This window comes from Hyalella azteca, unplaced genomic scaffold (assembly GCF_000764305.2).
Source record: "Hyalella azteca isolate HAZT.00-mixed unplaced genomic scaffold, Hazt_2.0.2 contig385, whole genome shotgun sequence".
NCBI classification, from domain to species: Eukaryota; Metazoa; Arthropoda; class Malacostraca; order Amphipoda; family Hyalellidae; genus Hyalella; species Hyalella azteca.
In genome coordinates, this window is record NW_025930738.1 from 569,824 (window position 1) to 597,591 (window position 27,768).

Consider the following 27,768-nt stretch of genomic DNA (forward strand, 5'->3'; position numbering starts at 1 on the left):
ATTGGTGCTTGTGTTACGACAAAACCTGATCTCTAGATCAAAGCTCATAACCTACTGAACAGTTCCGAGCGAATTCGTACTTATTTCTTTAAACTAAGATAAGAAATAAATGGAAGGGTTACAATAAATAAAAAGTTAGCCTGAAACCGAACACCATAAATTCCGCCTGAAAATATTAAGGCTTGCCATGAAATAACATAAAACTTGCAAGGAAGAGAACCTCCTTTCCAGCACACTAGTCCGAAATATTCAGGTTCAGGTATGACTTGTCCTTTGCACTGATGAAGCTTGAGCAATGCAGAGCGATCTGAATGTTACTTGATGATCAACGCATCGCGTTAAGCAAGACATTTCCAGAAGATAAGAAGGCGCTCATGTCATTGCCGTTTCCTTTGTGTATTCGTCAGATAAATGTGCGATACAAACTGAATGAAGACACAGGAAACTCATGACTCACAAACACCTGCCTTAATTTCACAATTTGAAAGAGAGTTTGAATCACGGCAAAACTACGACAGTCCCTTTTCATGACCACAAAACTTTAAAACCAGACCATTTTAATTCAGCCTCCAAATCTCTCAGTACGCAAAACGAAGAATAAATTAATTTCGAGTGTCATTTTAGTTAGAAATTCGAGAAGGTAAATTTCACAAATTTGAAGCATGTTAGAAGAACCATTTATAATCATCAGTGCAATATCCATACCACTACTTCATACGTGACATATCGTATTTAACTGTGAGAATTAATATTACAAGTTGAATGAATACGTACGTAAACACTTATTCCCACCCACAGTGCCGTTCATAAATGATGCTTGATTATACTAATCTCAAGTTTCACAAGAACAACAGAGCCCTCAATTCAATGTGTCAGTAGTACAAATCTTAAGGTATCAACGACTTACAACTAGCGGCATACACGTGAAAAATGTTACGGAGTGGAGAAGCAGCACCAAACTGTTCACACACCACGATCAACCAAAAAAATTCTTGTCAGAGAACAGTTTGTACAATACAAATGAGATTTAATGAAATACAAATGGATTAAAAAAATATTTATCGTCGCCTACCTGAAAAATTCTTTCACGAGCGATAATGACAAAAAAATACGCAACTCGCTACTGTACTCTACAAGACGAGGTCGAGGCGCAAAAAAATGTGGAGCGCTGTCAGTTGTATGTGCATCTATAATTTCTTTATTAAATAATCTAAACGAAATAAAACCAATGAATTAAATTAAACACGGGCGAAAAAAGCTTAGGTACAGAAGGTGACACATTTTGTGAGCCGATGATGACGAGTGCACTGGATATTGACAAGGCGCCTAAATCAAAATTATCTATCATAATCATTAGCTATCAATCCTTAGCGTGCTTGGCTTTGCTGGGTCTACTAGCCGCAGGCACGGCCGACGTCTCGGGAACGTTTTTCCTTTTGCTGGCGCTGCCACCGCTTGCTTTACTGAGGCGCTTGTGGTAGCTCTGGGCCAAAGAGTTGACGATGCTCACCACAAAGTAAGTCACCATCACCAGGATGAACTTATCAAAAGCCCAAGACACGAAGTTCACACCATCCTGCACACGATAAAAGGCTTTTTTGTTTTCAAATGCAAATTTCGAGGAACTGCATAGATCAGGAGTAAAAAAAGTTCTCGTGATCGTCCCCTAGAGGTCGAAGGCAGAACTCAAAGGGTCAATAAGTTAAGGGGGTTGGAATATTGTCGATTAAGGTAAATTAAAAGATTAGAATATTTCAACACATTATAAGCAAAGAAATTTCATGGCGAAAATTAGCATTTTGGTGAAACTTGAATCTTCAAAACATAAATGAAAACTTCAAAATATGCGTATGCATATATGCTGCAAATCAAAATAAATGACGAGGATTTAGCGATTGTTCACACGGCAGTATCTCGGTTGAGACATTTATTCACCTATTGAACGCGTGTACAAGGAGGAGCTGATGTAAATATAATCCTACGAGGAATTCGACGGGTAGACAAGATAGGTGGCCCTGACAAACTTTATTAAGTGAGCTATCGAGACAAAACATAGCATAGCATACAAAAGCAGACTCGGTTAGAACTCATTGAATGTTGGACCGCGATTGAATGGAATTCATCAATATATTTCCATGCCTTTATAACGAGTTCCTGATTAATGAACATGAATGAGTTATTGACTAGATTGCAATTATATCGCTTATTATTTTCCGTCTAACCTTGTCTTGCATGTCTGTATGGAAGAAAATTAAGATGCAAGAGATTCATTCTAATAAATCTTGAACAAATCATTAAGAGTGGAGCCACTAGTATCACCTTAGCTTCAGTGCCCGCAGCCCCAGGAGTTCGTTTGAGTTTCGAGTGTTGACCGGCGAGGAATTTCTTGAATGGCTTGTGAAGCGATGGGCCGAGCAAAGGCACGCTGGCCAGCAGGTCCAGGGCGCTCGTCAGAAGAGCTTCATTGAACGCGATGATGACGAAGAGCTTCTGTATATGCATCTTGATCACCGCCTTGCCGATTAACGTCGCCCCGAAGAACGTCCAGAAGGGAACCAAGAAGTGACCGCACGTGATGCCCGCCAAGTCGAACAACGGATTCGGGATCTGTAAGCATTCCAGGTACAGTATACGGAGGAGGAACATTGAGAATGTGCCAATGCGACGTGTGGATGCTAGTTAATTAATGTAACAGGAATGAACAAAATGACACAAATTAGAATTTTTATACGTACGAAATAATTTTATTAACATGTTTCATTTGCTACGAGTCTAAAAGCAAAACGTGGGTCAATCAATTCAAGTTTCAGACATCTCCAACCAAAATCCTTTTTGATCATGGAGTCACCTAATCATGAGAAGGATTGGCCAAGGAAGTTTCTTCTAGTTTCTTTCGACCTTCTGATCGTAAGGTCTGATTTGATTTAGTGAGCGAATCGTGTTCCTACTATCACGTACCTCGTAACCATCAAACATCACATACAACAAACGCTTTTAATTCCTGAAATCAAAGTCGTTTGGCTTTAAAAATAAAATTTTAGAATTGACAGTTGTATTGCAGGAAAGACTCACGGAGGCGCAGGCGAGGATGCCAAAGAAGCCGACCCTCTCAACGAGTTTCTCGACGCTGAGCTTGGCCCTGTCGAGCCAACTCATGTCCTCGGGCCGCTCCTTGAGGCGCTGAAGCTCCTCAAACTCGGCCATTTCTTCGTCGTCGGGGTCGTAGCCAGACAGGCGCGCCCCACGCGCCATGAAGTACGGCGGCAGCTCCCCTGTAGGTGAGATGAATAAGTAAAGCATCCAGTAGATAACTACGGAACGTGGAACTCGAATAATCCAGTAGCTCACAACGCAACGTGTGACTCAAATAATCCAGTAGCTCACAACGCAACGTGGGACTCAAATAATCCAGTAGCTCACAACGCAGCTCACAACGCAACGAGGGACTCGAATAATCCAGTAGCTCACAACGCAACGAGGGACTCAAATAATCCAGTAGCTCACAACGCAACGTGGGACTCGAATAATCTGACTACCAGGGTGGGGAAACTAACCCTATTTGATAAAAAAAATTATCGATCAGAGATTCCAATCCGGAGACAGAATCAAGAAAGAAATCCATCACTGTTAACTGAATATAGTTGCCTATAATAACTGATACTGGGTTTGACAACTAGTAACTCACGCACCTATAAATTGTCCAACCCTTTGCAGATGCTCATATTAGCTGGCAGAACCGAGAAACAGCCACTTATTGCTGCAATGTTAATTGAAAGATCCACAGAAAAAATTTCTGAAGCTCACTGGCTAGTTAGCTGCCGGAATTTAATGGTACCTCTGCTCCAGGTCTAAGCACTGATATAGGAAAGCATGCATATTTAAAACAATTGACAAAAAAAGACTCATCAAATACAATATTTATACCTGAAGAGAAAAGATAAAATGATTTTGGGGTATTGCTTTACATTCAAACTAACGATCTCATTACACTTTTAATTGCAAATCGAAAGTTTTAATCTTAATCTCAAGTTGAGAAGGCTTCATGAGTCTCGGGAGGGACTCACCCAGAGCCGTGCCAGCGCCCCACATGAAGGCCTCCAGCCGCACTTTACTCATGATGGTCCAGATGTTGAGTACGGGAGCAGCTTCTACTGAGTCTGGACACACAATCCTGCACAGAAATTATATAAGTAGGTATCATCACGCCACCTATCACTATACAGGGTCATCAATATTTAGCGTTACATTGGTTTTTTAAAAATCAATAAACTGGCAAAACAGTCAAATGTGTCGTATGGAACCATGTCGACTGTTCTCCGGAAGGACCTAAAGTTGTCCCCATTCAAGCATGTCAAATAATACCAACTGTCTGCTCAAGTTGTTGACAAACGCCTCCAAAGATCCAAGATTCTTCTTTCCCGCATTCATGATGGCACGCTGCCAAACCTCGTTTTCAGTTATGAGAAGATTTTACGTGGACAAGGGGAAGTCTTTTGGAACCAAGTACTTTCGAGTGATGAATTGATCTATTCGGACATGATAGTACATAGAAGGTTTGGCGCAAAAAAGGGAGGCTTTCCTTCCGAAGAACATAATTCCAACAGTCAAGAATGTGGTAGATCAATGATGTATTGGGGTTGTTTCTCCTCAAGTGGCACCGGGAAGTTAATTCCAATTACTGGAATAATAAACCCAGCTGTATATAAGTCGATTTTGAATGAAGACTCGCAAACATCCGTTCTGAATTTGTTTCTTGGACGACGATGGATCTTTCATCAATATAATGATTTAGAAGCTACAACCACTTTTCTTAATAAAACAAAGGTGGCTGTTGTTCCATGACCAGAAAATAACCGCGACTTGAACCCAAATGAGAATTTATGGCAAGACTTGAAATTTAGAAACAATAATAGGGCTCCCAAGAATCGCCAGTAATTGAAGCAAGTCGTAATTGAGGAATGGGATAATATCAAACCGGATACTATTGCGAATCTCATCAAGAACTGTAGGGATAGACTGCTGAAGATTATCAAGAAGGACAGGCCATTGATTATTAATATGACCATAATAATATGTATCCGGTATGTATATATGACTATAATTATATGACATAATAATTAATTATTATTATGACTACAATAATATGACATATGATTAATATGATTTTAGTATTTTACAACTGCACGAATAATTGTGTCTGAAGGTGTTGGAGAATTTTGCATGTTAATACGCTTTGATTACGCGCTAAAATTAGATTTTGTTTTGAAAATGAAGTGTTAGTTTCCCTATTACATACTGCTTAGTTCAATCAAATCTCAAGGTAATACATTCATTAATTTTCGAGTTATTCAAGGAACATTAAAAAGAAAGGGTGTATGAATAATTTTGTCTCTAACTGTAACTGGTCTCACGATCCTGCACAGAAATTATATGTCAACACGCCACCTCATCACTTAGCACTACTCAGTATCAGCAGCGTGGAAGGTGTAGCAGAAGATTAAGTTTATTAATGTTGTCTAGGCTTTTAAAGTCTAACGTTTTACTTCAGCATGCAAAAACCCTAGCAATACTCGTTTAAAACTAAGCCCAACAAATAAATTAAACAAAATTTTAAAAAGTCGGCAAATAAAAAATAAAATTCAGCATGGATCACAAGAACATTCTTCAGGAGCCAGAAGCACGAGTGTCAAGATGGTCAGGGCATGCATCGCAGGCACTGAGAGAGAAACATGCAGCGGTGGCTGTGCGTGCAGGATGTTGCAGTGATGCTGCGACTAACACTAATTAGGCAGAAGTCTTCCCAGCTGCCTAGATAATAAGAGTTACGGAATTCGCCTAATGCTAGAGAACTCATATTCATGAAGGAAATTAGAATGGATATCAGAAATACAGTGAATATAGTTTGATTTAAATAATTTATGACGTGCCGAGCTCTAAGAGAGCTAAAGCGTCAATTATAATAAACGCGGGCTAAAATTTTACACTTTTATATTTCAAAAGCGATGCTTGCACTGCTGAAAGAGATCAACTAACAAATAGGTCTACTTATTAGTGATGAGCGCCCGAATAGGTCTCCATTACTCCAGTCATTGGTCAGGCTACCTACTTACAAAGGGAAGGGCCCACACCTCGACTGCTGAGGATGAGTTTGCCAGCACACGTAGGAACAACCATGCAACTGACAAGGTATCACCAGCCACTCAGGTGAGTAGACCTGGCGTCTGATGGAAGCTGTGACTCACTCATCAGGATAAGGAGGCTCGGGGAAGTTGAGAGAGTTGCAGGTGTAGGCGGCCATGGTGACTGAGGCGATGTGGGGGCCGAGATAGAGCAGGAAGGTGTGCAGTCCCGTGCCCAGACCCACTGAGGAGAGCACGCCTAGCCACAGCCACCAGCCGCACCACACCCAGTACATCGATACGCGGCCCATAACCTTCAACAAAAATTGTGACTTAACAAATAATATAACAGAAATAGCAACGTGAATATGCAACCTTTCTAACAATTGTTGTCAGCGTCCTTTAGAAGGTTTGCGACACTGTCAGCCATTCAGTTCAGGGTGCTGAAGGATGAGGCACTGACTTGAACGGCTCAAGAGCATCGAACGGCAAGAAAAAGAAAATGCACGTTTTCTTCGGATAAAACCAAGGACGAGCTCAGCCATACCGGTAGCTCGCGCATCACTTTTCATACAGATCACTCATCGGGTTTCACAGTCATCACTCGTTCTCTCAATTCTACACTTCAAGAGCTTGTGCGCGAGATGTTGCGGAGAAGACGTCGTCCAGCCGAGCCCAGACGCCGGGTTGCGAACGTGGCGTCGTTAAACCAGACCAGAACACGACGCTCAGGAGCGGCATAACTAGCGTTTTAGGAGACGGCGGCAGAAAGCGGAGATTCCTCACAAGGCTTTCGTGCGTGTAATTTTGACAATTATGTCTCGGTACCTATGTTAAGAAGTGTTTTCAGAACAATTTGGATGCATCTAGAGTGATGCTTAGCGTCAGCCCCTTCAGAAAATATTTCACGATACGAAAATAAGATTCCCATGATTTAATGAGTACTTTTCAAATGTAGGTACTATTCTATTCTGGACTGTACGATAAAGGAAACCCCAGAAAAACAAGGATCGTGTGGGCCTAGTACGGTACTCAGGCATCAGGCTTTCAACATATTTATTTGTGTGTTAGTAACAGCATATTAGGATCATGGAGATAAATAGGAGATGAGTTTTGCAGTAGGAATAGCTCTACACTCTTGGAGAACTATTACCCACGATACATCAGTGCGTTAGATTAAATTTTGTGATAAAGAAAGCGGCACAGAAAGACAAGTTGTATAGAAGACGCAGGTAACTTTTAAAAAAATGATAAGTAATAAATCCAAAGCTAAACAATCAGCTTGTCAAATGCGTTGGTGTTTTACCTGTTGATGCGGTCCTGGCGTGGCTTTGATGGCATAATATAGCAAGACAACCGCCAGCACTGCCACCACAGCCTTCTTGTGGTGCCATACTCTGCAACACAACACTCGTCTGAGGTATTATGGCATGGCAGACAACAACACTTCGAAAAGTTTTAATACTTCGTTTCAAAAATCGATTAAGCAAAAAATAATTGTGAAAATCTCAAAAACATGGCATGCTTTCAGGGGATTTTCCGAGGAACAACCGAATTAGATATTTTATGGGAAGTATAATGTAATATAATTTGAACGCACGATACATTTCATGGTTCCGTACTTCAGCGCACAGCAGCACGCTGTAGGTATGCATATAAAACACTTCTTTCTTTTATATCTTTAGGTTAAGTAGTCACTGTTCACAATATCAACGAAACCAGGCATCACAATACACACATACACACTCGGTTTACATTGGCGAGGAAGAGCGGTTGCATCAAAGTATTTAAAATAAGAGATCATTCCGATCAAGAACCACCTCCACTCATGGTTTGTTATCAGAAGCAAGTTAACTATCAACCATTAAAGACCATACTAGCAGCAGCAGCAACAGACCTAGTGAGGTAGTGTCTGCACAGATGCCACGTCTCGAGCAAGAAATAGTGCAGTGTAGTGAGCGGTCGTCTCCACAGGACCAGCTTCTGGCGCTCCTGCTTCTCCTTTATTCTGTCCTGCAGAGACATCGACATGCCGCCTGTACTGCCCCCATTCACGCTCTCCGCGACGCTCTTCCCGTTTCCTGTACACACAATATACTTAATACTGCGTGCTCTACTAGATCACAAAAACTCCAAACCTATGAACAATATGTTAAAGGATTAACCTGTTATAAAATTTAACCCGTCTAGTACCATGGAAAATTTAAGACCAGACACTACTCTAAAATATTGCTTCATATTTCTTAGAAATTGTAAGAATCTAACGGTTTCTTAATAAAAATTTTTTGAAACAATCGAGTTCACGAGCGCGCAAAATAATACTACCGGTATAATATATCGGACAGGGGAAAAAATTGACATCAATGAGGCCATGGCAGTAATAGACGAGATGCAATTATTCATTAGGGGCTGAATCGATCAGACACAAGAGGCAAACAGAGCGTACGTTGATGAGCTGGAGGCGACATCGATGTGGTAGTGTGGCCGCTTTATTGGAGTTTGTGCGCCATTTCAACCCTCAATCGACTCTTAGATCAACACTGACAACTACACTTATGAACTGACTAACACACTGAACTGCACTGACAAATTGGCACCAACAGCATCACTGATGAATTAAAATTACTCAAAAATACATCCAACTAATCATGGGCAGATTGACACTAACTTCTTGACGGACGGATGCTTACAAAACAGTCAGACACTTTGAGAGACACATGCTAGACTGGTACACAAGATAGACGTAGAAATGTTTAGCGCTCGTAAGTACAGGTGCACCAGGCTGACACAGGTGGCACGGCACCGCAGCTGCGATCAGCTTTTGTTCGATAAACACTTGTCTCTGACACGCAATAATGCGCCGAACACAACAGAAAAAAAAGATCGCCATCATTCTTTGGAAATGATCTCAAGAAAAACAAGACGTTCGTCTTGAGGCTGACCAAGACAATGCGCTTGTCTGAGCGTGTCTGTAGACGTTAAGCAACACAGGCAGGTTGTTACAGAAACGCATTGTTACGAGTAGTTGGATAGATCGAAATGTAAGTGAAAAGCTGAAGTTTGTAAGTTAGTTATATTGTGACAAAACGGTAACGGCGAACTTATGTCAAGATATATATACGATGTTATTTGGAATTCGACACGCGCGAAATTATCATTTAACTTTCGCGGGAATTGTAATGGGATATAAAATATATACTGGGGTCTGAATGGGCTGAGCAAAGATTGATTTCCCCATTTCATCCTTCGTTCACAATTTTGTAATAAGAACCGTCTAAATTGAAATGAATAATATGTAGATGTAAGCATATGGAGAAATGCAGTACCGGACCTGTTCCATTAGGTGTGTGTCGGTAGAGGTTTCTCTTGAGGGCAGAGGAGGGATCAGCTGTCATGCTGATGATGTGGTTGTCCGGTGACGCTCTAGTAGCGGGTGTACGAGAGTCGCAGCTCAGTAAACTGTTACCACTGCTGCCTTTCTGCAAGTTAACGCAATAATTCAAAAACATTAAAACATTCACAATAAACAACACTTGGACATTTCTCGTTTATGCTATTTTTCTTCTTCGCTATATGCTAACACCTCTCGAGAATTGATGAATCAGGAATTGATAAGCGAATATATATTCAGTGACTTTTGGGAATTTATGTACAAATATTGTTCGCTCGACGAACAAATTTCCAAATGTACGCTAATCAAAAGCTCGTTTAAAATCACAATCTTCAAAATGGGACTACTTCAGGAAAAATATAAAGTCATTTATACAAGTTTTTATAACATATAAGCTAAAACAATACAACTACACCACATTTTGAAGCAAGACATTTGATGCTAATCATTTAAAGCTTAAAAACACGAAGTACAGTCAGAAGCAAGCTACGGAAGAGCGCACTACTCGGGAGGGCAAGGAAATGACATGCGAGGACAACGACAAGCTGCGAGGCATACAAGCTTGGAACCAAAAACTCGGCAAGTCTACGGCATAGCTAAAATAAATGGCAAAATAGTTAAGCACTATAGGAGAACTATTTCCCACGATAGATCAGTGCCTTAGAATAGATTTTATGATAAATAAAGGCGTACAGAAAGACAAGTTGTAAAGAGGACGCAGGCAACTATTCATTCATTCTTAAAAAAAATAACGATAAGTAAAAAAATCGAAGTTAAACAATTAGAAATCAATTCTCAAGCTCAACTCTCATCAAACCAACAACAACAGTTTTACACTTTTCTATTATACTCGGGAACGTAGAAGCTTGAAAACAACAATCAAAAGCGACAGCCAGGAATTGATTATGTAAAAAACTTCCATTGCAAATTATGATGGGCTACATGCCTAACAGGCAAACTATCATAAAAGCCGTCGTAAAGATTAAATTACGGTATCGATACGGGGCCTGTAATCCAGGAATAAAGGAATAAGTCTACACTTGTGACGTAATAATCTCGGAGAAGAACAACACTTGCGTCGTTAGGAGCAATGCGCCTGCACATTATCCTCGGTCAACTACAGAGCTCACGCCTAATGCTCAAGTGCTCCATATGCAATAAGAATAAGTTAAATTTGCAGAAGAAGTATGACGATCAATCTATTGCCTATAGAATGGTAATTCATTGCCCGTAAATGATGCGCTAGTCAGCCAATTGAGAGACTTAAATAAAAACTGTTAATTGTCATCATGAAATAATTAGTATTGAGAGCAACGAACCGCTGGTTCCAGCCGAAAGTAATGACATAATACAATTAAATTAAATGGCAACACTTCTAATTACTGAACAATAATAATGGACAAGCAACAGTTACTTGCTTTTCCTGAAGAATAATAATGACAAAGTCAAAGAATTAACAACCTAAATTCGGTAACTTCAATTCAAGCGCAATAGCGACACGCTCAGTTACAAGCGTATTCTGTTATTATCCTAATTTCTGGATTGAATTAGGATAATAACATTAGAAAAAAGTAAAATTTTTGAACTTAAGCCTGCGTATAAATAAATTAAAACCTTGTTTGAAAATTAACCATTTAGACGTTGATGTTTTTATCTGCTGATATTATGAACGAATTCTGAATAAACATACTAGAAAATCGAACAGCAAAAAATCTGAACTACGCAGTGTGTAAATATGATTATGAGAAATCATGAAGCTTAAAAATGTGACAGTTGCAGGAGACATGCTCGAGAATAAATGATACCGCGAAAAAGCAGCATCACGGCAGCTAGAAGTGCAGGTTGGCCACACACACGTGACAATTTTGGCACAGACGCGCACTGACCGCCCTATAAGACTGCGCGAGCTATGCACATTACAGGCCATCGAACCATATTTAGTTCAACGCTCACGGGGAATTACATTTAAATTATTTTTAGATATTCTTACGCAAGTTAAATTTATTCACATAAAAAATTCTCTTGTTTTAATATTTCGTGATGTCCCCTCAATACAAAGGGCTCTCGCGAAAGCATTATCCTAGAAGTGAGGACAGCCTTGTATGAGCTGACCACAAACACAGAGGCATCTGATTATTGCTTGTGCTGCGCACTGCGCCAGCTTCACACGACGTAAAAAAATTAAACCCAGACTATGGGAGCAACAGTAGATAGCGACTACTCGCTCAAACGCAACACCAACCACATTTCAGAATTATCCACACATATTCACTTTTCAAAAATTAATTGAAATCTTTGTCAGCAGATAACATCGACAATTCAACGTGGCCTTCTTGTGCATCGCGATTTTATCATGATACAGTGATATATAATAATTAACTATTGCACGATGCATAAAGTGGCCAGCAGAAGATTTATGTTAAAATTATACAAAAACATCATCCTCCAATACGACAACCTATTCTTTCGAGGCAAAATTTTTATAACAGCTCGTCTTAAAAACGTACGGTATACACTTGAACTAGCAGTACGTGCGCGAGTGATACCTAAGAGACGAAGAAGAGCATCTCCAAGGACCGGATGTGGCAGGTAACACGTACGTACGAATTTCTTCTAAAACATCACCTGTTAACCGCTCTCAGTTTGAATAAATTAAATGGAAGCAAACCCCACACATGCATTATATGATGTCATATCAGACGTGTACCCGAACATCACGAAAGAAACAAATCTGTGGAGGCCAAAATACGACGCACCAACTGCCATTCACAGCACAATGGTTCGGTCTAGAATCTAGATTTACACGGTGACCCAGTTGACATTAACACGATACTTTACTCGTACTATTTCCTCGAATTTCGAGTTACAGATACACGAGCAATTATAAGAGGGTTAATTTTTACAAGTTTATAGCAAGGGTCACTAACACTGCCAACACAGATGAGAGCTAAATAGATTTTAGTCGTCTAATTTTCCCTTCAAGACCACGGACGGCTATGAGATAATAACCACCAACGTATGGTTAACTAAACATGTTTTGACTTACAAAAATAAAGCCCTTGTAAACTTGCGGCATAATATATGCTTGGACGTGGTCCATGTTGATCGCAAAACTCCCCATGCCGGAATATACTTAAATTATAACCTTGTTACTGACCCCTAGAAATTATTCAGAACCGAAAAATGTTTTCATTCGTAGTCGCTAAAAGGAAGGCGCACCAGTCTATAAGGCACAGACGGTGGCGGCGATTGTTGTGTGGCGGTCTCAGCGCCACATAACGAAGATACAAGGGATGGTCAATAGGACTAATAAAAGATGCATGAATATAAATTTCCTCCACGCTATCAAAAACTCAACATAATCCAAACAATTCACAAGTTACGAAATGACTGATCTATGTGACAATCTGCTATTCTTTGTCGTAATTTTCAAAAGAGTATAAGAGTCTAAAACTAAAAATACGGCCAAATTATTCGTCATGCAGCTCAGAGTAAAACTCTCGTTGGCACGACGCAAACTTGCACGGCAGGGACAGTTTAGACAGGGTCGTTGAGCCACTGGTGTCGGACTTTTAGCGTGCGCGTTGACGGTGAAATTATCGACTTAATCTTTAAAAAGAGCTGGTAAAAAAAGTCACTCCAAGCTTAATAGAATTTCAGCAAAAATTTCTTTAATTGCACAGTCTTAGCAACAGAGCATTGAAAATATTTTTCTTTCAGTTTAGAGTTCAGCGCATAATTAGAATTATATTAGTGGTTAGTGAAAAAAGTAGTCACAAAGAACAAACAACGCTCGAACTGCATCCGTGATAATTTTGACGGGAATCAAAACTGAGGTTTTCAAGTAGCAGGTTGGTTAAATTCAATCACCGCAAGCATCGCCTATCTATATACGTCAAAAAACTCAAAGAAACTCGTTCCACCGCGTAAATGGAGAATGACAAAAAATTAGGTTTGTCACTTCATGAGATGCGATCACGATTTATAAAAAATGAAGCATTGCTACGGCTCGAATTCCTGACGACCCAGCTCATTTTTCATGAATGAAAAGTTCTAATAGCCCACAATCGGAGGACAGCCCACACGTTTCAAGATTCCTCCTCTCCCACCATCTCATAAATTCTCAAGGTACTGAGAGCTCTACACTCGGTGGCAGGGAACTTTCGAAGGCAGAGCAACGTTCACTCAGCCTGGCCACGTCAAACTGAAGAGTTCGAAGAGATTGCCCTCCACAGAACGCTTAGCATACGTCAGCATCCTGTGTAAAGGGGCCAAGCACTTGAGTTTCCTATCAGGTGGCCACGTTGTTATTGAGATAACGTCAAGAGTGATCACGGATTGATCGAGAAAAATACAAGATATAGCTTATTCTTAGCTCGCCATAAGAATTCTTGATCTATATAGATAGCAAAAGCTGAAAATTTCGCGACATTACGTCGGCACAAATCGAATATTCTCAGATACACAATAAACCAATGCGCTTAGTGGTATGCATAGTTTTAGCAAACAAGTAGGCAACTATAATTTTGTTCTAACTAATTTACAATCGAGAGCACATTTAATGCGCTAGGTACCAAATTATCTAGCAGCATTTATGTGCATGTGCAGCGAGAACGAGGCTCATACTTGCCCACAGTTTCGCAATTGAAACGCTGACAGACCGAACATCGAGTACCTCAGTTCTTCAGATAGAGCTTACGTCGCTACAACGGAACCACGGCCACACAACAGCAATATGCATAATAAATTGAATGTTCAAGTCAATGAACCGGAATTATCATGAAAAAGACTAATCGGAGTATTGGTGTCAGCGCAGCATCCAGCCCAACCAGCTGTCATTCAATAACGCAAAATTCGTCGAGACTATTATTATGAGTAAAATTTTCAAATTAAAGTAATTTTTGAGGCAAAATTCACGAATTAACTCATTTCTCAGCATCAATATGGTCGCGTTTCTCACAAGTCCAATGATCATTAAGGAGACATACCTAGATATGTTGACAACAAATTGTTTCCAACGAACCGCATTTATGTAAGGAAGGTCATTTCACGAACTCCTTCCACTGTGTGAACGATCTCCAGGTAGCCGTTTACCATAGCCATAGCGTTTACAGGATCGAAAACAAGTTGCTGTTTCACGGTTGGCAGTAGCCCTTAAAGCGGCCGGCGGTCAGGGTTAACTAACACACAGCCACCCATCAGCAAGTCGAAGAGGCGCTCTCGAGCACGACGCGTATGACCGATAAGAGTCCCTCAGTTCTTCAAATCGAGCTTACAACGCAAGCATCGCTAACACTTCAACGAAATCTGCTAACGTCGCAAAAAAACGAAACGGCACGATCGTGGAAGGTAACTTTTAAACCGCTCGACTTGGAGACGGGACCTCCGCAGGTCGTAAATAAATTAGTAAATAAATGGTGGAAATTAAACAATTTATCATGAAAACGTATGCGATGACGGTACACAAAAGAAGATGAAACAGTGCCCTGACCAGACCAGCAGAGGCGAAATATTCAATACAACGATATAAGAGGAGTTATACCACGTTACGAAGTACACCATATCATTGGCAAAGGCAGCGAAAAAATTTATTTGCATTTTTGCAAGCACCCAAATTTGTGTTTACTTCGTAGTTAGTTGCAGCAGCCACACCAGCTCCCAAAATATAATATGGACAATTGAATAATAAAATTTGGAAGGTATGTAGCTGTGAGAAATGAAGCAGCAGCAAATCCAAATTCAGTGTATGGCTACTGAGGTCAAACAAATGTCAACCATCAATTTCATGAGCTTATTAGAAAGAACCCAAACGATCCCACCTGCTTCTGTGCTTTGTTAGGTACACTTGTTACCCAGCGTCTCCACACATCACACAAATGCCCTCCGCCTCCAAGGTTATCTCTAAATGATAAAATGACAATGACTATCGACTTGGGTTCTTATGTTTTGGAGGATCCTTTACAATTGCAAATCAAGTTACCTAGCTTGTTGGATTAAAATAGTAAACAATAAAATCGCGAAAACAGCAGTATAAAATTTTTGGTTATTGGTTATAAATATAATTACATAACAAAACAAAATATAGTACGTTATAACACAACATAATATAACATAATACATTGTAACACAACATAGCAGCAACACATTATAGCCTTCATAATAAAAACAATTCATTATAGTGCAACATAACACAACACTACAGGTCTACAGCACCCATTATAACACAGCACATTATGTTTAGATACCATAAAATGTGTTGTATTATGTTATGATATTATTTTTTATAACTAGCTGTGTTTTTTTGTTATACTGTGTTATGCTATGTTGTATTGTATTATAATGGGTTGTGCTGTTATCTTATGTGGTGTCACAATGTGTTATATTGCATCATGTTATGTTATAAGTTGTTGTATAGTGTATAACTTAAGGTTACTACACATCATAATACAACATAACATATCGCATTGGAAACCTTGGCCTTGATAAGCCAAATTGGCAACAGGAATAGATCGACTAATATTACATAGTCAAGTACCAATTTATATTGTAGTTATTTTATGGGTTTTTATTGTTTTAAGTGTACAGAAACCGTTTCACACTCCTACCGCTGATAGAGTTCAGCTGGCTGTTTCAATCTGTCAATCCACTTCCTCAGAAATCCACAGACCAGCAAAGAACTGAAATGATTCTACTAGATAAAATTTTGTGGGAACCAGCAATGAAGTGCAGCCACAATATGTGAAGTGCAATAAAGCATGGGATCACATTATCTGTTACAAATACTATGTATCAAGTGCCTATTATGTGCAAGTACAAATACAAGGGTTATTAATAAGATGGTAATGTTATGCATATACAAGGGTTATTAATAAGAATGCCCCATGGCTCAAAAGATATTTTGAAAGGAAGTATTTATAAAATGTTTTTTTTAGAAGGGAGGACACTGTCAAGTGCTTATACTAGGTAGTTTTGAAACATGTGATGGTTGTAGCTATAGAGGCAAACCAGAGATTTTTTAGAATCCGTTCATTTTTCATCTCGTCATTTACAAGATTTAATGCTGCTAGTCAGAGAGCAAGGTATTTGCAACTGTGATGTGGGACCTTTGTTCTCTTGTCAGATTGGCAGGTCGTGAGCTTCTAGACTTTTGCAATATGATATCAGAGTCAGCAATGGGTGGCTTTCAGGTGGCCGAAGAATGGCCTGCAGTTAGCTAGAACTATTCCGCCTTGGCTGGCCACTGGCCACCTATTATAACTCTACCCCTCATTATGCTCATCTCAACCACATGAGTAAAAGGTGAGTAATTTACAATGTGCGACTTAAATCAATCAGAATTTAAAATAAATAGCTGAATAAGCATGAAAAATTCATGGGTGGAGCAAGAATGACTAAATATAGTAATAGAATCCCATAGGGCACCAGCCGAGCCTGCCTGAGGGTTTGCGGTTCTGAATCTGAGCCTCAAACCGATATCTTGTGCATTATAATGCTGGTATCCATGATACTTTGCTAGTCTACCTATAGGACTTACAATTAAATTTGAGCAAGAGTCTAAAAAACTCCCTGCTTTGTTACTATGGTTGTGGCAGATGACAAGGTGTTCAGTAGCAGCCAGAGTGCAGAAAGTGGGTGAATATCTGAAGATCTTTGGCAATGCATCAGCAGCAAAATTTACACCTTCAAAAGAACTTGCCAACACATTTGGATTGAAATTATTGCATTCTAGCAACTCGCAAATCTTTGGCAATGCTAATCATGGAACAGGAGGTACACCAGTAGCATCATTGTTTTTTAAGGGGAGCGTCTACCCTAAAATTGAAAATTTCCACTTTTTCGGTTTTTATACTCATTTTAATGCTGACATTCTGCCCTATCCAATGGTACCACTGCCATCTCTCTACGTTGATTTATGATTTCACGACATTTCATGAAAGGGGGGCGGGTGGGGGAGTTCTTTAAGTAATTAGATAGGAACTAATTAGCTGCTGAACATCATCCTTGAGTGGAATCAAGCTCCAGAAACGTTTAGTTTGGTATCTATGCTACATTGAGCGCCTATTGCAGTGCGCCCGGGACTTTGTCGCGCTCTCCTCAACATTCATACTTATTGTCATGGAAAACCTATCTCCTCCTAGAGTTTTGAAGCTACATCAATGAGACACATACCATTCGATTGGAAAAAGAAAGATCTACAAACGTCACTTTGTCGTTTTCCAATTTCGTTATAGTTCGGATTTTATTTTGCAAAAAGTGGGGGAGGGCAGGGGTAAAATCAAAAAATTTCGAAAAATATCGGAAAAAATGCTCCCACACCCACAAAAAGAGAAATCCAAAAAACCGCTAAGTGACGTTTGTAGATATGGTCTTTACGCATCGAACGATATGTGTCTCGATGTTGTAACTTGAAAATCCTAGGTGGAGATAGATTTCTACGGTACCCCCTTTTTGGCCGTTTTCTAAGAATTTCATGTTTTCTTTCATTTTTTTCAAAAAAATTAAACAAACAAAAAAGTCTTAGAATTCTGTTTTACATATATGTACCAAGTTTCAAAGTGATCCGTTCGTAAATAACCAAGATAAAATTTGGGGTAGACGCTCCCCTTAAATTTCCAGCTTCTGGTTGGTCAATGAGGCTGCAAAGCACAATCCACAATTCAGTAGTGTTGGTTGCAATGCAATTGTCTACTGCAATATCTGGGGAGCTAAAGATACTCACATCAAAGTTGGTTTTGTAAGAATTTTGATGAAAATTGTTTGCAACGCATAGGTATTTAAGACTGCCATCAAGGCGGTGACGCATCTTGAAGGCTGCCAGCAATGCATCTTGGGTACCGTTGGAGAAATTTTTGGTCTACAAATGCAAAAATTGGCAACACATTTGCCTAATTCTGCACCCTGGAGTAGCAGCAGCATGCATGCCCAACACAGCTGTATGCCAGGTGTGCATTCATGGTACCATTAAACATGGTAATAAGGGACAGTTTTGAGCGTTTTTTGTTAATAACTTCTTACCATGAAACATTCCATAAACAAGTTTGGGCTCATTTTAAAGCTCTTTGCAAGAATGGCATCTCCAAAAAAATTCCATCTGCCAGACACAAAATAAAAGCATCCCAAATTACCCCTGGGGACAGGCTAATCCAGGACACATGAAATAAAACTTAATTTTAAAAAATTTGAAGAAATCATACATTTACTATCTCTAAAAAATATCATAAAAAGGTGTGATGAGTGAGATTTTGGACAGACCTTGGCTAAGGTCTGTAGCAAAAAAAAAAATTGCCATATCAAAAAATCTTACTTGCATAAAAGTTGCACACAGGTGTTGGCTTAAAAACGTAATTGACAGAATTTGCATGCTTCATTCCGAAAAGATGGCTATCTAGGGGAAAACAAATTTTCCCTAGATTGTTGTTCTGCTAAAATAATACAAAACATGAATTATTGATACTAGCCATTACTTGACTGAATGCAAATAAAACAGTTCATAACTTGAATAAGTTTTTAGATATTTTTTGCTTTACTAGTTGAAAAGTCAACTGTTAAAGCTGCTACATCCCTGAGGGACAGAACCTAACAACAAAACAAATCTAAAAAAGAGTTTCAAATAAATTGAACATGACTGGCATTCCAAACCTATCAATCGTGCCACAGAGTAAAACATCAAGCCAAAATGAAACATTTCTTGATTAAGTTAAACACTCATCATGCTAGAGTGACAAAAAATTAACTTTTTATAATAATATAATATTATATTACATGTAGGTAATAATATTATTACCGTAAAATGGGGTAACTTAGACCGGCTGGGTAACTTAGACCACTTTTTGTTTTTTTTAACAAAAACCCCCACTACTCAAAAACTATTTGACATAGAAAAATTTTGTCAATGGGCATTAAAGGCCTAATACTGAGGCTACATAACACAATATAAAGATTTGAAAAGTTTACAATTTATGGTGAGTGAAGCTAGAGTATAGACCTGTATTTTGTATGTTTCAATTCAAGTTTAATTTAGCTAGTAAAAAAATGGCATCATTTATAATAAAAAAAGTGGTCTAAGTTACCCCATTTTACGGTATATAACATAATTATATATTATAATAATATAGAATATATTTTTCAAAAATATATTGTAAAGGCTTCCAAATAGTAATGCTCAAACTCATGTTATCTCTAACTTCATGTTGTCTCCAGACATCTATTGCATTGTCAGCTGTTGTGCTGCTCATGCACTCGAGCTGATTTCAGGTTTAACCCGTTAAGCGCGGCACGACCCACCAGTGGGTCGTAGCTGATAACCCTCTGCTGAGAAACGACCCACTGGTGGGTCATTTATAAAAATAATACCAAATATGGATAAGAGCCCATAAAATTAGTTTCATTGAAATATACAGCATATTTGTGTTAATATCATTAAATAAAAGTTTGAAATGATAGAAAATGAGTTTTACTAATTTATATAAGTGCCAAATAAAACTTATATATTACCTATTTCCAGTTGCAAGTTTTTAATTTGAGGAAAATACCCGCAAATTAGTGATGATGTTTTGAACTGAAATGTGACCAGTACATAAAAATGGTTTTCCAGAGCATCCTTCACAAAATGTTGATACTTTTTGGCCTTTCTTTCTGCAACTTTTGATCCTTCTGACTGGGAAATCATTTTATAGCATCCCACACAGCGCTTTCTTGTCTTGCCTTTCGAGCCAGGAGCTTCATACGAGCGATGGGCACTTGTCTTGCCGCATGTTTTTTAGATGGTTCTTTCATCGGATATCCATAAAAGAGTGAAAAAATAAGAGATTCTCCAAATTTTACGATTGTCCATTTGTGCCGCCCACTGCAGTATTTATTGAAGATTAGGAGGATTATGAGGAGGGCCTGAATAATTGAAATGAAGGGTCCTCAGTATAATAAAAAATCTGTCTGTTACCATTATCTCACAGTCACATCTTCTCTCAAATAGAACACTTTTTGACCAGTGACATTTCATGGAATACCGTAAAATGGGGTAACTTAGACCGGCGGGGTAACTTGGACCACTTTTTGTTTTTTTAACAAAAACCCCCACAGCTCAAAAATGATTTGACATAGAAAAATTTTGTCAATGGGCATTAAAGGCCTAATACTGAGGCTACATAACACAATCAGGGTTGGCAATGATTAAATCAAAATGATTAAATCATGTGATTAAATCACTTAATTTTTTTATAAAAAAAAATCATGATTTTTTTGATTTTTTCGATTTTTTTTTTTATTTTTTTGATTTTTTCATATATTTAAATATATTGAGTGGCAGTCTTTAATTTATATTTAGGTATTGTTATTCATGGTTTAGTATAAATGTACTATAAATGACAAATTGGTATATAAACTTGTTGCCTTTAGTGTGTATTAGGTTCCAATAAATTGAATGTTTTTGGTACAGAGGCATCAAGTGTGCAATACATTGTACGTAGCTAGCAGCTTAGCTAATTCTTACAAGGCTATAAGTAGTCTTTACTCTTTAACTATTTGACTATTTGTTATATATTGATTACAATATACAATTTAAATGTGTTAGCTAGCTTATACAGGGTGGGGCAGAACTGATTGAACAGTTTTGGGGCAAAATAAAAGAGTAATGGAGGTACATAAAGAAGAAAGTTTATTTTCCTAGAAGTAGGCATAACATACCATTTAAAATACTTATGTTTTGCAAACAATATCAGGAAGATGGGGTTTGTAAGCTGCATCACACTGTTGGAGTCGTTCTCGGAAGTTTTCTACAGCACGTTCACCCATATGGCGAGGTATGGCCATAACCTCTGCTGCAATAATCCATCCCCTTAGCTGTGGTAGGGTGTGAGGGCAACTTCTGAATTTCTCTTTTAGATGTCCCCAAAGAAAGAAATCGCAAATGCTCAAATCAGGTGACCTCACAGGCCAGTGTAAATCACCCCTCAGAGACACCAGACCATTGGGAAACATGTGTTTCAAAACATTGGGTGACATTCGGGCTGTGTGAGCTGTAGCCCCATCCTGCTGGAACCACACGTCTTGCAATGCTTCATTTTCAACAATGTTTTCCATCATGGGCTGCAAGAAATTTTGCAACATTGCAGCATAGCCATCGGAATTCACTATCACGGTTACTCCCTCCTCCGAAAACGGCTCCAACAGTGTGTTGCAACTAATAGCCCCCATCTTCCAGATATTGTTTTCAAAACATAAGTATTCTAAATGGTATGTTATGCCTACTTCTAGGAAAATAAACTTTCTTCTTTATGTACCTCCATTACTCTTTTATTTTACCTCAAAACTGTTCGATCGGTTCTCCCCCTCCCTGTATATTGAGAGGTTGAGATTGTATTGACCTTTTAGGCAATTAGAAAGATTTTCCACCCTAATACGAGTATTCTAATTAAAATATTCAATTTCAATCTTTAAATATGTGAATTTAAAACTAGAAACAAAACAATTATTAATATAAGACTATAGGTATATAAAATAATTAAATGCAGTGAATGGATATAAAATATTTGAATTGTGCACATGTTTATTTCAAACAGTATTAGATTTTCTCATAACTTAAGTCTCGTTTCAAGTCGTGTGAGGTTTGTTTGGTTATCGTTCAGTTTACGTTTAGTATTGGTTTATTGGTCTGAATTAAATGGGAAACAATTTATGGTGAGTGAAGCTAGAGTATAGACCTGTATTTTGTATGTTTCAATTCAAGTTTAATTTAGCTAGTAAAAAAATGGCATCATTTATAAAAAAAAAAGTGGTCTAAGTTACCCCATTTTACGGTATTGAGGATTCAGTCCCATGTACTGGATGATTCCTACAAATTTTTTTATTTTTGTAAAATAAAGTTGGCGTCCAGCAATTCAGTCTCGAGTTCCTTGTTAGATTTGGTTGTGCTTGCAAATGTTCTGCATAATAATTTGTTTCATGAACTATCAATTCTATGATTGGATCTGTCAAAAAAAGGGAGTAAGCATCAATAGGCCAGATCTTCCCTTCATGAGAATGGTTAGGTGCGATTGACAGTTCTTCCTTACCAGAAAACATAAAAACATTCTCATTTGAGCCAACACTTAGGCACACACATTGCTCTGTCTGACCTTCAATTGAGTGAATATCATTACCTTTGTTGTTGTCATCACTAATTTCACCATCTAAATCACTTAAATCATTCAATTCATCACACTCTGAACCATCGGTTCTCTCTGGTGAGAACGTGTCATCTGATGGGATCATCACTGTCAGAAGAAAGTTCATCACGTTTCGCTCCCTTAGAATCACCATAAATACTAGACGTTTCCATCATGAATGGTCAGAAAATACATGAGAGTGAGTTGTGAAACAGGAAAATTAGGTAAAATAAATTTATAAGCAAATTTTTGCACGACCCATATGTGGGTCGTGCCGCAGTGACATGACAAATCTCACACTCAGCTGCGAAACGACCCACATGTGGGTCATGAATCTTATTGCGCTAACATGTAGAGCACATTGATAAACATACACACACAACCTCCCGCTTCGATGTCTGGAGAGGCACTGACGATATAGCAACCCAAACATAGCTGCACCAGCGGGCAGTCGGCAATTTCGGCCCCCGCAATCAACGTGTTAATTTAATGAATTGTTATAAATTAAGTTTCGTTCAGCGTTAAAGGGTGCATCATTCTGCCACAAAGACTTAATGGAATATTGCCGCTTGGCCACCGCCAGAAGCATGGTAGCACCCCCGGTCCTCATGGATGGCTCAGGCTGATCCCTACTCCCCCCCCTCCAATTGACGGTACTGCCAGTAGCGGCTGAAGGGGGTTGGAGCAATGTTCCTATTCATTTCCTGGAATCCCACCATGTCTGACAGCAAATTAATGTATCATTCATTCCACCAGAGAGCCACACCTATGACTATCACTGTCCTTATTTCCTACAAAATTGCAAGTTAAAGTAGTACAACTACTTCCAAGTACACCTTATCAGCATTGCTTGATCAAATGTCTAGAAGAAACATCAAGGTTTCTCAATCAAATTAAAGATGCATCAGCAAAATCACACACTGCCACAGAGATCCAATCCATGAAATACGTTAGCATACGTTTATACTTCATACCCAGGAGTAGCATCTGTTGCGAAGGAAAATTGCCAGAAAAAGCATGTCTGAGCAAATGTGATAAATTTATTTAGTAGAATAAAACTTAGTTTATTATTAAAAAGTATAAAAAGAATATAACTCAGTACTCACTGCAGTGAGTGACAGAGAGCGCATTTTCTCATGGATGAAAACTTGAGGTCATGGACAGACGGACATGACGAGCACAATAGTGCATTTTTTCCATAAATGAGAAAATGCAATGAAAAGATCATGAAAAACATACCTGAAACAGAAAGGAATGTTTTAGTGACAACCATCATATGTTTTGGAGAAATAAATCATAGTTTAGGTCAATTACTTTTCATTCTATGATGCCTGGTGCACAATTCTAAATATGACATTCTATGCACAATTTAGTGATGACCGATGATGCACTAATTTTTCGAAAAGTAAACTTTTTTTTGCTCAGCAAGGTAAATGTAATCAATATTCTTTGTTTTTAATCAATTTTTTTCTCAACTGGAGCCTTGGCTAATTGAGGTTCTACTGTAAATGCGCTTTTGGGGGTGTCCCGAGTAGCCCCGCCGTGTGGAAATGACCACCATTTTTTTTGGAATGAGGCAAAATCTGTCAATTACGTTTTCAAGCCGACACCTGGGTGCAACTTTTATGTAAGTAAATTTTTTTAATACGATGAATATTTTTTTTACTACAGACCTTAGCAGAAGTAACTTTTCAAATTATTGTTTTTCACCATTTTTTTCAGGAATTTTTCAAAGCTAATGAATGTAGTACGGTATTTTTGAACTTCCTTTGTACTACATAGATAGGAAAAATGTTGAAGTTTACGCCACTATATTTAGTTTTGCAATATTCCAATTAGTTTTGCTACTAAAACAGTTTTATGCCGTGTCTGAGGACTGTCCCGAGTTACCTACCACGCCCGTCCTGAGTAGCCCCGGTTGATGGTATATTCCAACACATTAAGGATGTATGGTAGCAAAAAAATGAATGGCACAAAAAAATTCACCGTGTGCACAACTCGAGTTCTGTTTGCTTTACGTCACTCTCATAACACCGCACTATGCGCCAGCAACAATGAAACGTCACAAAATGTTGCCATATTTATTGAAAAGCCTTTAGAATGCAAACCTACCAAATCCATATATTCCGACGCTGTGTGTGACTATATTTGGCATTTTGTGAGACTAATTCCGGCCTCGCTTCAAACTCTAATAATTCGCAATGCCGACATACTTGTGTTCGAATTCTGATCGCTGTATTGGAATATGACACAGCTCAGAATTAGAACACTATTGATTCAGTACCGTAAAATGGGGTAACTTAGACCACTTTTTTTATAAATGATGCCATTTTTTTACTAGCTAAATTAAACTTGAATTGAAACATGCAAAATACAGGTCTATACTCTAGCTTCACTCACCATAAATTGCTGGCTCCTGCCTCTCATAGTCTTTATGTAATNGTCTCATGCCTTGTCTCATCTTGTCTCATACCTCATCTCATCTTGTCTCGTGCCTCGTCTCATCTTGTCTCGTGCCTCGTCTCATCTTGTCTCATGCCTCGTCTCATCTTGTCTCATGCCTCATCTCATCTCGTGCCTCGTCTCATCTCGTCTCGTGTCTTGTCTCATGTCTCGTCTCGTGCCTCGTCTTGTGTCTCATCTCATGTCCAATCTCATTTCTTGTCTCACGTCTCGTCTCATGCTTGTCTCCTTGTCTCATGCCTTGTCTCATGTCTCATCTCGCATCTCATCTCACATCTTGTCTCATGCCTCGTATCATGTCCAATCTCACGTCTCGTCTGACGTCTCATGTCTCATCTCCTCGTCTCATGTCCAATCTCATGTCTTGTCTCATGTCTCGTCTCGCGTCTCATCTCATCTCATGTCTCGTCTCGTAGCTTGTCTCATGCCTCATCTCATGTCTCAGTCTTGGCAGTAGTTCAGGACCAGCTTACCTCACTGGCTCATGACTGAACTGAACGTAAACAGCGCGACAGGACATGGTAGAAAAACTGTCCGAATGGCTGCAAAGCTCTGAAATTTCGAGAGCATGCTCTAAAAACTATAATCTTGATTTCAAATTATCTTTCATTAATTTCAAAATACGATATCCATGTTTATTTCCCGCCCCAATGTTACCTCTTGCACATCCCAGCTAAGCAGGTACATGATAGACATTTCTCGAAAAAAAAATGATGTCGTCATAGTTCAAGTTTTTTTAGTTTGTTTCCAAACAAAAGTCAATCAAATTAAGCTAACATTTTGGTGGGACTTTCAAAATTAAATACCATACGGGCGCCGATGCGGAAAGTGGCTGTCCGCCATTTTGCCAGCATTGTTTACGTTTGAGCGTACTTTGTGCACATACCTAAATAATGTCGACTAATATCTAATGCTAAAAGAATGATTCAGAAATGCTTTGTGTAGAGATCAATGAAGAATAAATAGTTAAATTAACTTGTGTCGCGAAAATGTTAGAAAATGTTGTCGCGCTGGAAAAAGTCGCTCATTTTACGATCTTCATATGGTTTAAAATTTTTGTTTGTGATAAAAGTGATAATACATAGTTTACATAATATATCTTACTGTCCTTTAATTGGAAATAATTAGCCAGATCACCAATCCAAATTTCAAACTTGTATCTTATTTAGGAGGAGAGTTATTGGTTGCCTTCATTGTTAAGAACCCTCATAGGGATTAATGCGCCTGGCGGCCGCTCCACCGGCCTCTTAAAGGATTCCTAATATATTCACAGAGACACAGACTTATTTAAAAGTCTCAAACTATAATATTCTTTCTATACAAACAGTTTATCACTATTTGGTAGAGCAAGGTCAACTATCTACTTCGACACAATTTTCGATGTTCTCACTGGGTGACGCACACCGTCTCTCTTTGGATCTGAACATTTTCTTGCCAGACAGCCCAAACCTAGTGTTTTGGCAATAGTATGCATACTGATAGTGGCAGAGCAGAGGTTTTTTTAGACTCTCCCTCAAGTTATTTTTGAGTCCTATAAGTAGGCCAGTAAAGTATCCTGGATACCAGCATCTTCATACATAAGAAATTGGTTTAAATCTTGGGTAAATGAGGAAATTAAAAATTAACTGATTCTAAAAAATCTCTGGTTATCACTATGATCTAGTCTGGAAAAGTCCTATTTTTGTCTGAAATATTGCGGCTCTAATATCATATAATTTCAGTAGGTATGAAATCTCGCGGCTCGAATGTCATAAATTTTTGTTTGATTAAAAAATACACGGCTCGAAAAATTCAGTCGCGGCTCGCCAAGTAGATATATTCCATACTAGTTCCATACTAGACTATGATTAGCTAGTATGGCGCGCAATAGTATGACATCACTATTTCAAGTTTTCAACCATCAACGAATGCGTGGAAGTGAGTTGGAACTAAAACAAAGCTTAATATAAAGGAAAAAGTTGAGAAGTGTTGTAATTACCCACAATGTCGGAATATACCGCGTTTACCCTATTTAAAATTCAATACAAGATAAAATTTGCAATGGAAATTTTTGAAATAAAATAATAAATAATGAAGTTTTATAATTAAATGCAAAGCATATAAATAATACTGAACAGTCATTACTCTATTCACTCATAACTCATTAGACAATTTAGATGATAGGGTAGACTAGATACCTACCTAACCCTAAGTATTATCATACATATAATATTAGGTATCATATCAATGCTATCAAAAGATAAGACAGAAGGGTAGGGTACTAAGGGTAGCTAACTGTCAGCCAACATACAAAAAATTTCAAATACCAAGACACAAAACTGAAACAAAATTTCTTTCAATCAAACCTCAGCCCGTCCACCAGCTTCAGAAGTTAAATCAGAACTAGGCTGACTCTTGGCCTTCGGATTCTGTCGAGACTTACGATTTCTAGTTTTGCCCATAATTGGGTCTGTGAAAATCTTATTTCATCGCAAGTTATCAGAGATTTCAGAAAACAGACATAATTTCATCATTAACGTACTATTTACTCGGTGTGGCGAATTTTAATTATTTGTTGATCATTGACGTAACTCGTAAATACACACCAAGTCTAACCTAACTCGGCACGAAACTAACACTCCTCATGCAATCTTGCTCCCTGCTCACGTCAGCT

At 38.6% G+C, this 27,768-nt stretch overlaps 1 protein-coding gene across 5 annotated transcripts; it reads right to left on the minus strand.

The window, feature by feature from the left end:
- Positions 1-453: 453 nt before the first annotated feature.
- On the minus strand, positions 454-27,768 carry LOC108673693 (vacuole membrane protein 1). 5 transcript variants are annotated; one of them, XM_018161556.2, is made up of 9 exons: positions 27,637-27,768; positions 9,451-9,598; positions 8,017-8,200; positions 7,426-7,516; positions 6,243-6,433; positions 4,065-4,171; positions 3,073-3,272; positions 2,320-2,607; positions 454-1,576 (listed from the first exon to the last, which is right to left on the minus strand). In XM_018161556.2, the coding sequence occupies exons 2-9, from the start codon at positions 9,512-9,514 to the stop codon at positions 1,361-1,363; spliced, it is 1,341 nt and encodes a 446-aa protein (XP_018017045.1). In that variant the 5' UTR covers positions 9,515-9,598; positions 27,637-27,768; the 3' UTR covers positions 454-1,360. The 5 variants fall into 5 exon arrangements, with proteins under 5 accessions (XP_018017045.1, XP_018017044.1, XP_018017042.1 ...); XM_018161555.2 differs by having other exon boundaries at positions 27,538-27,768; XM_018161553.2 differs by having other exon boundaries at positions 27,461-27,768.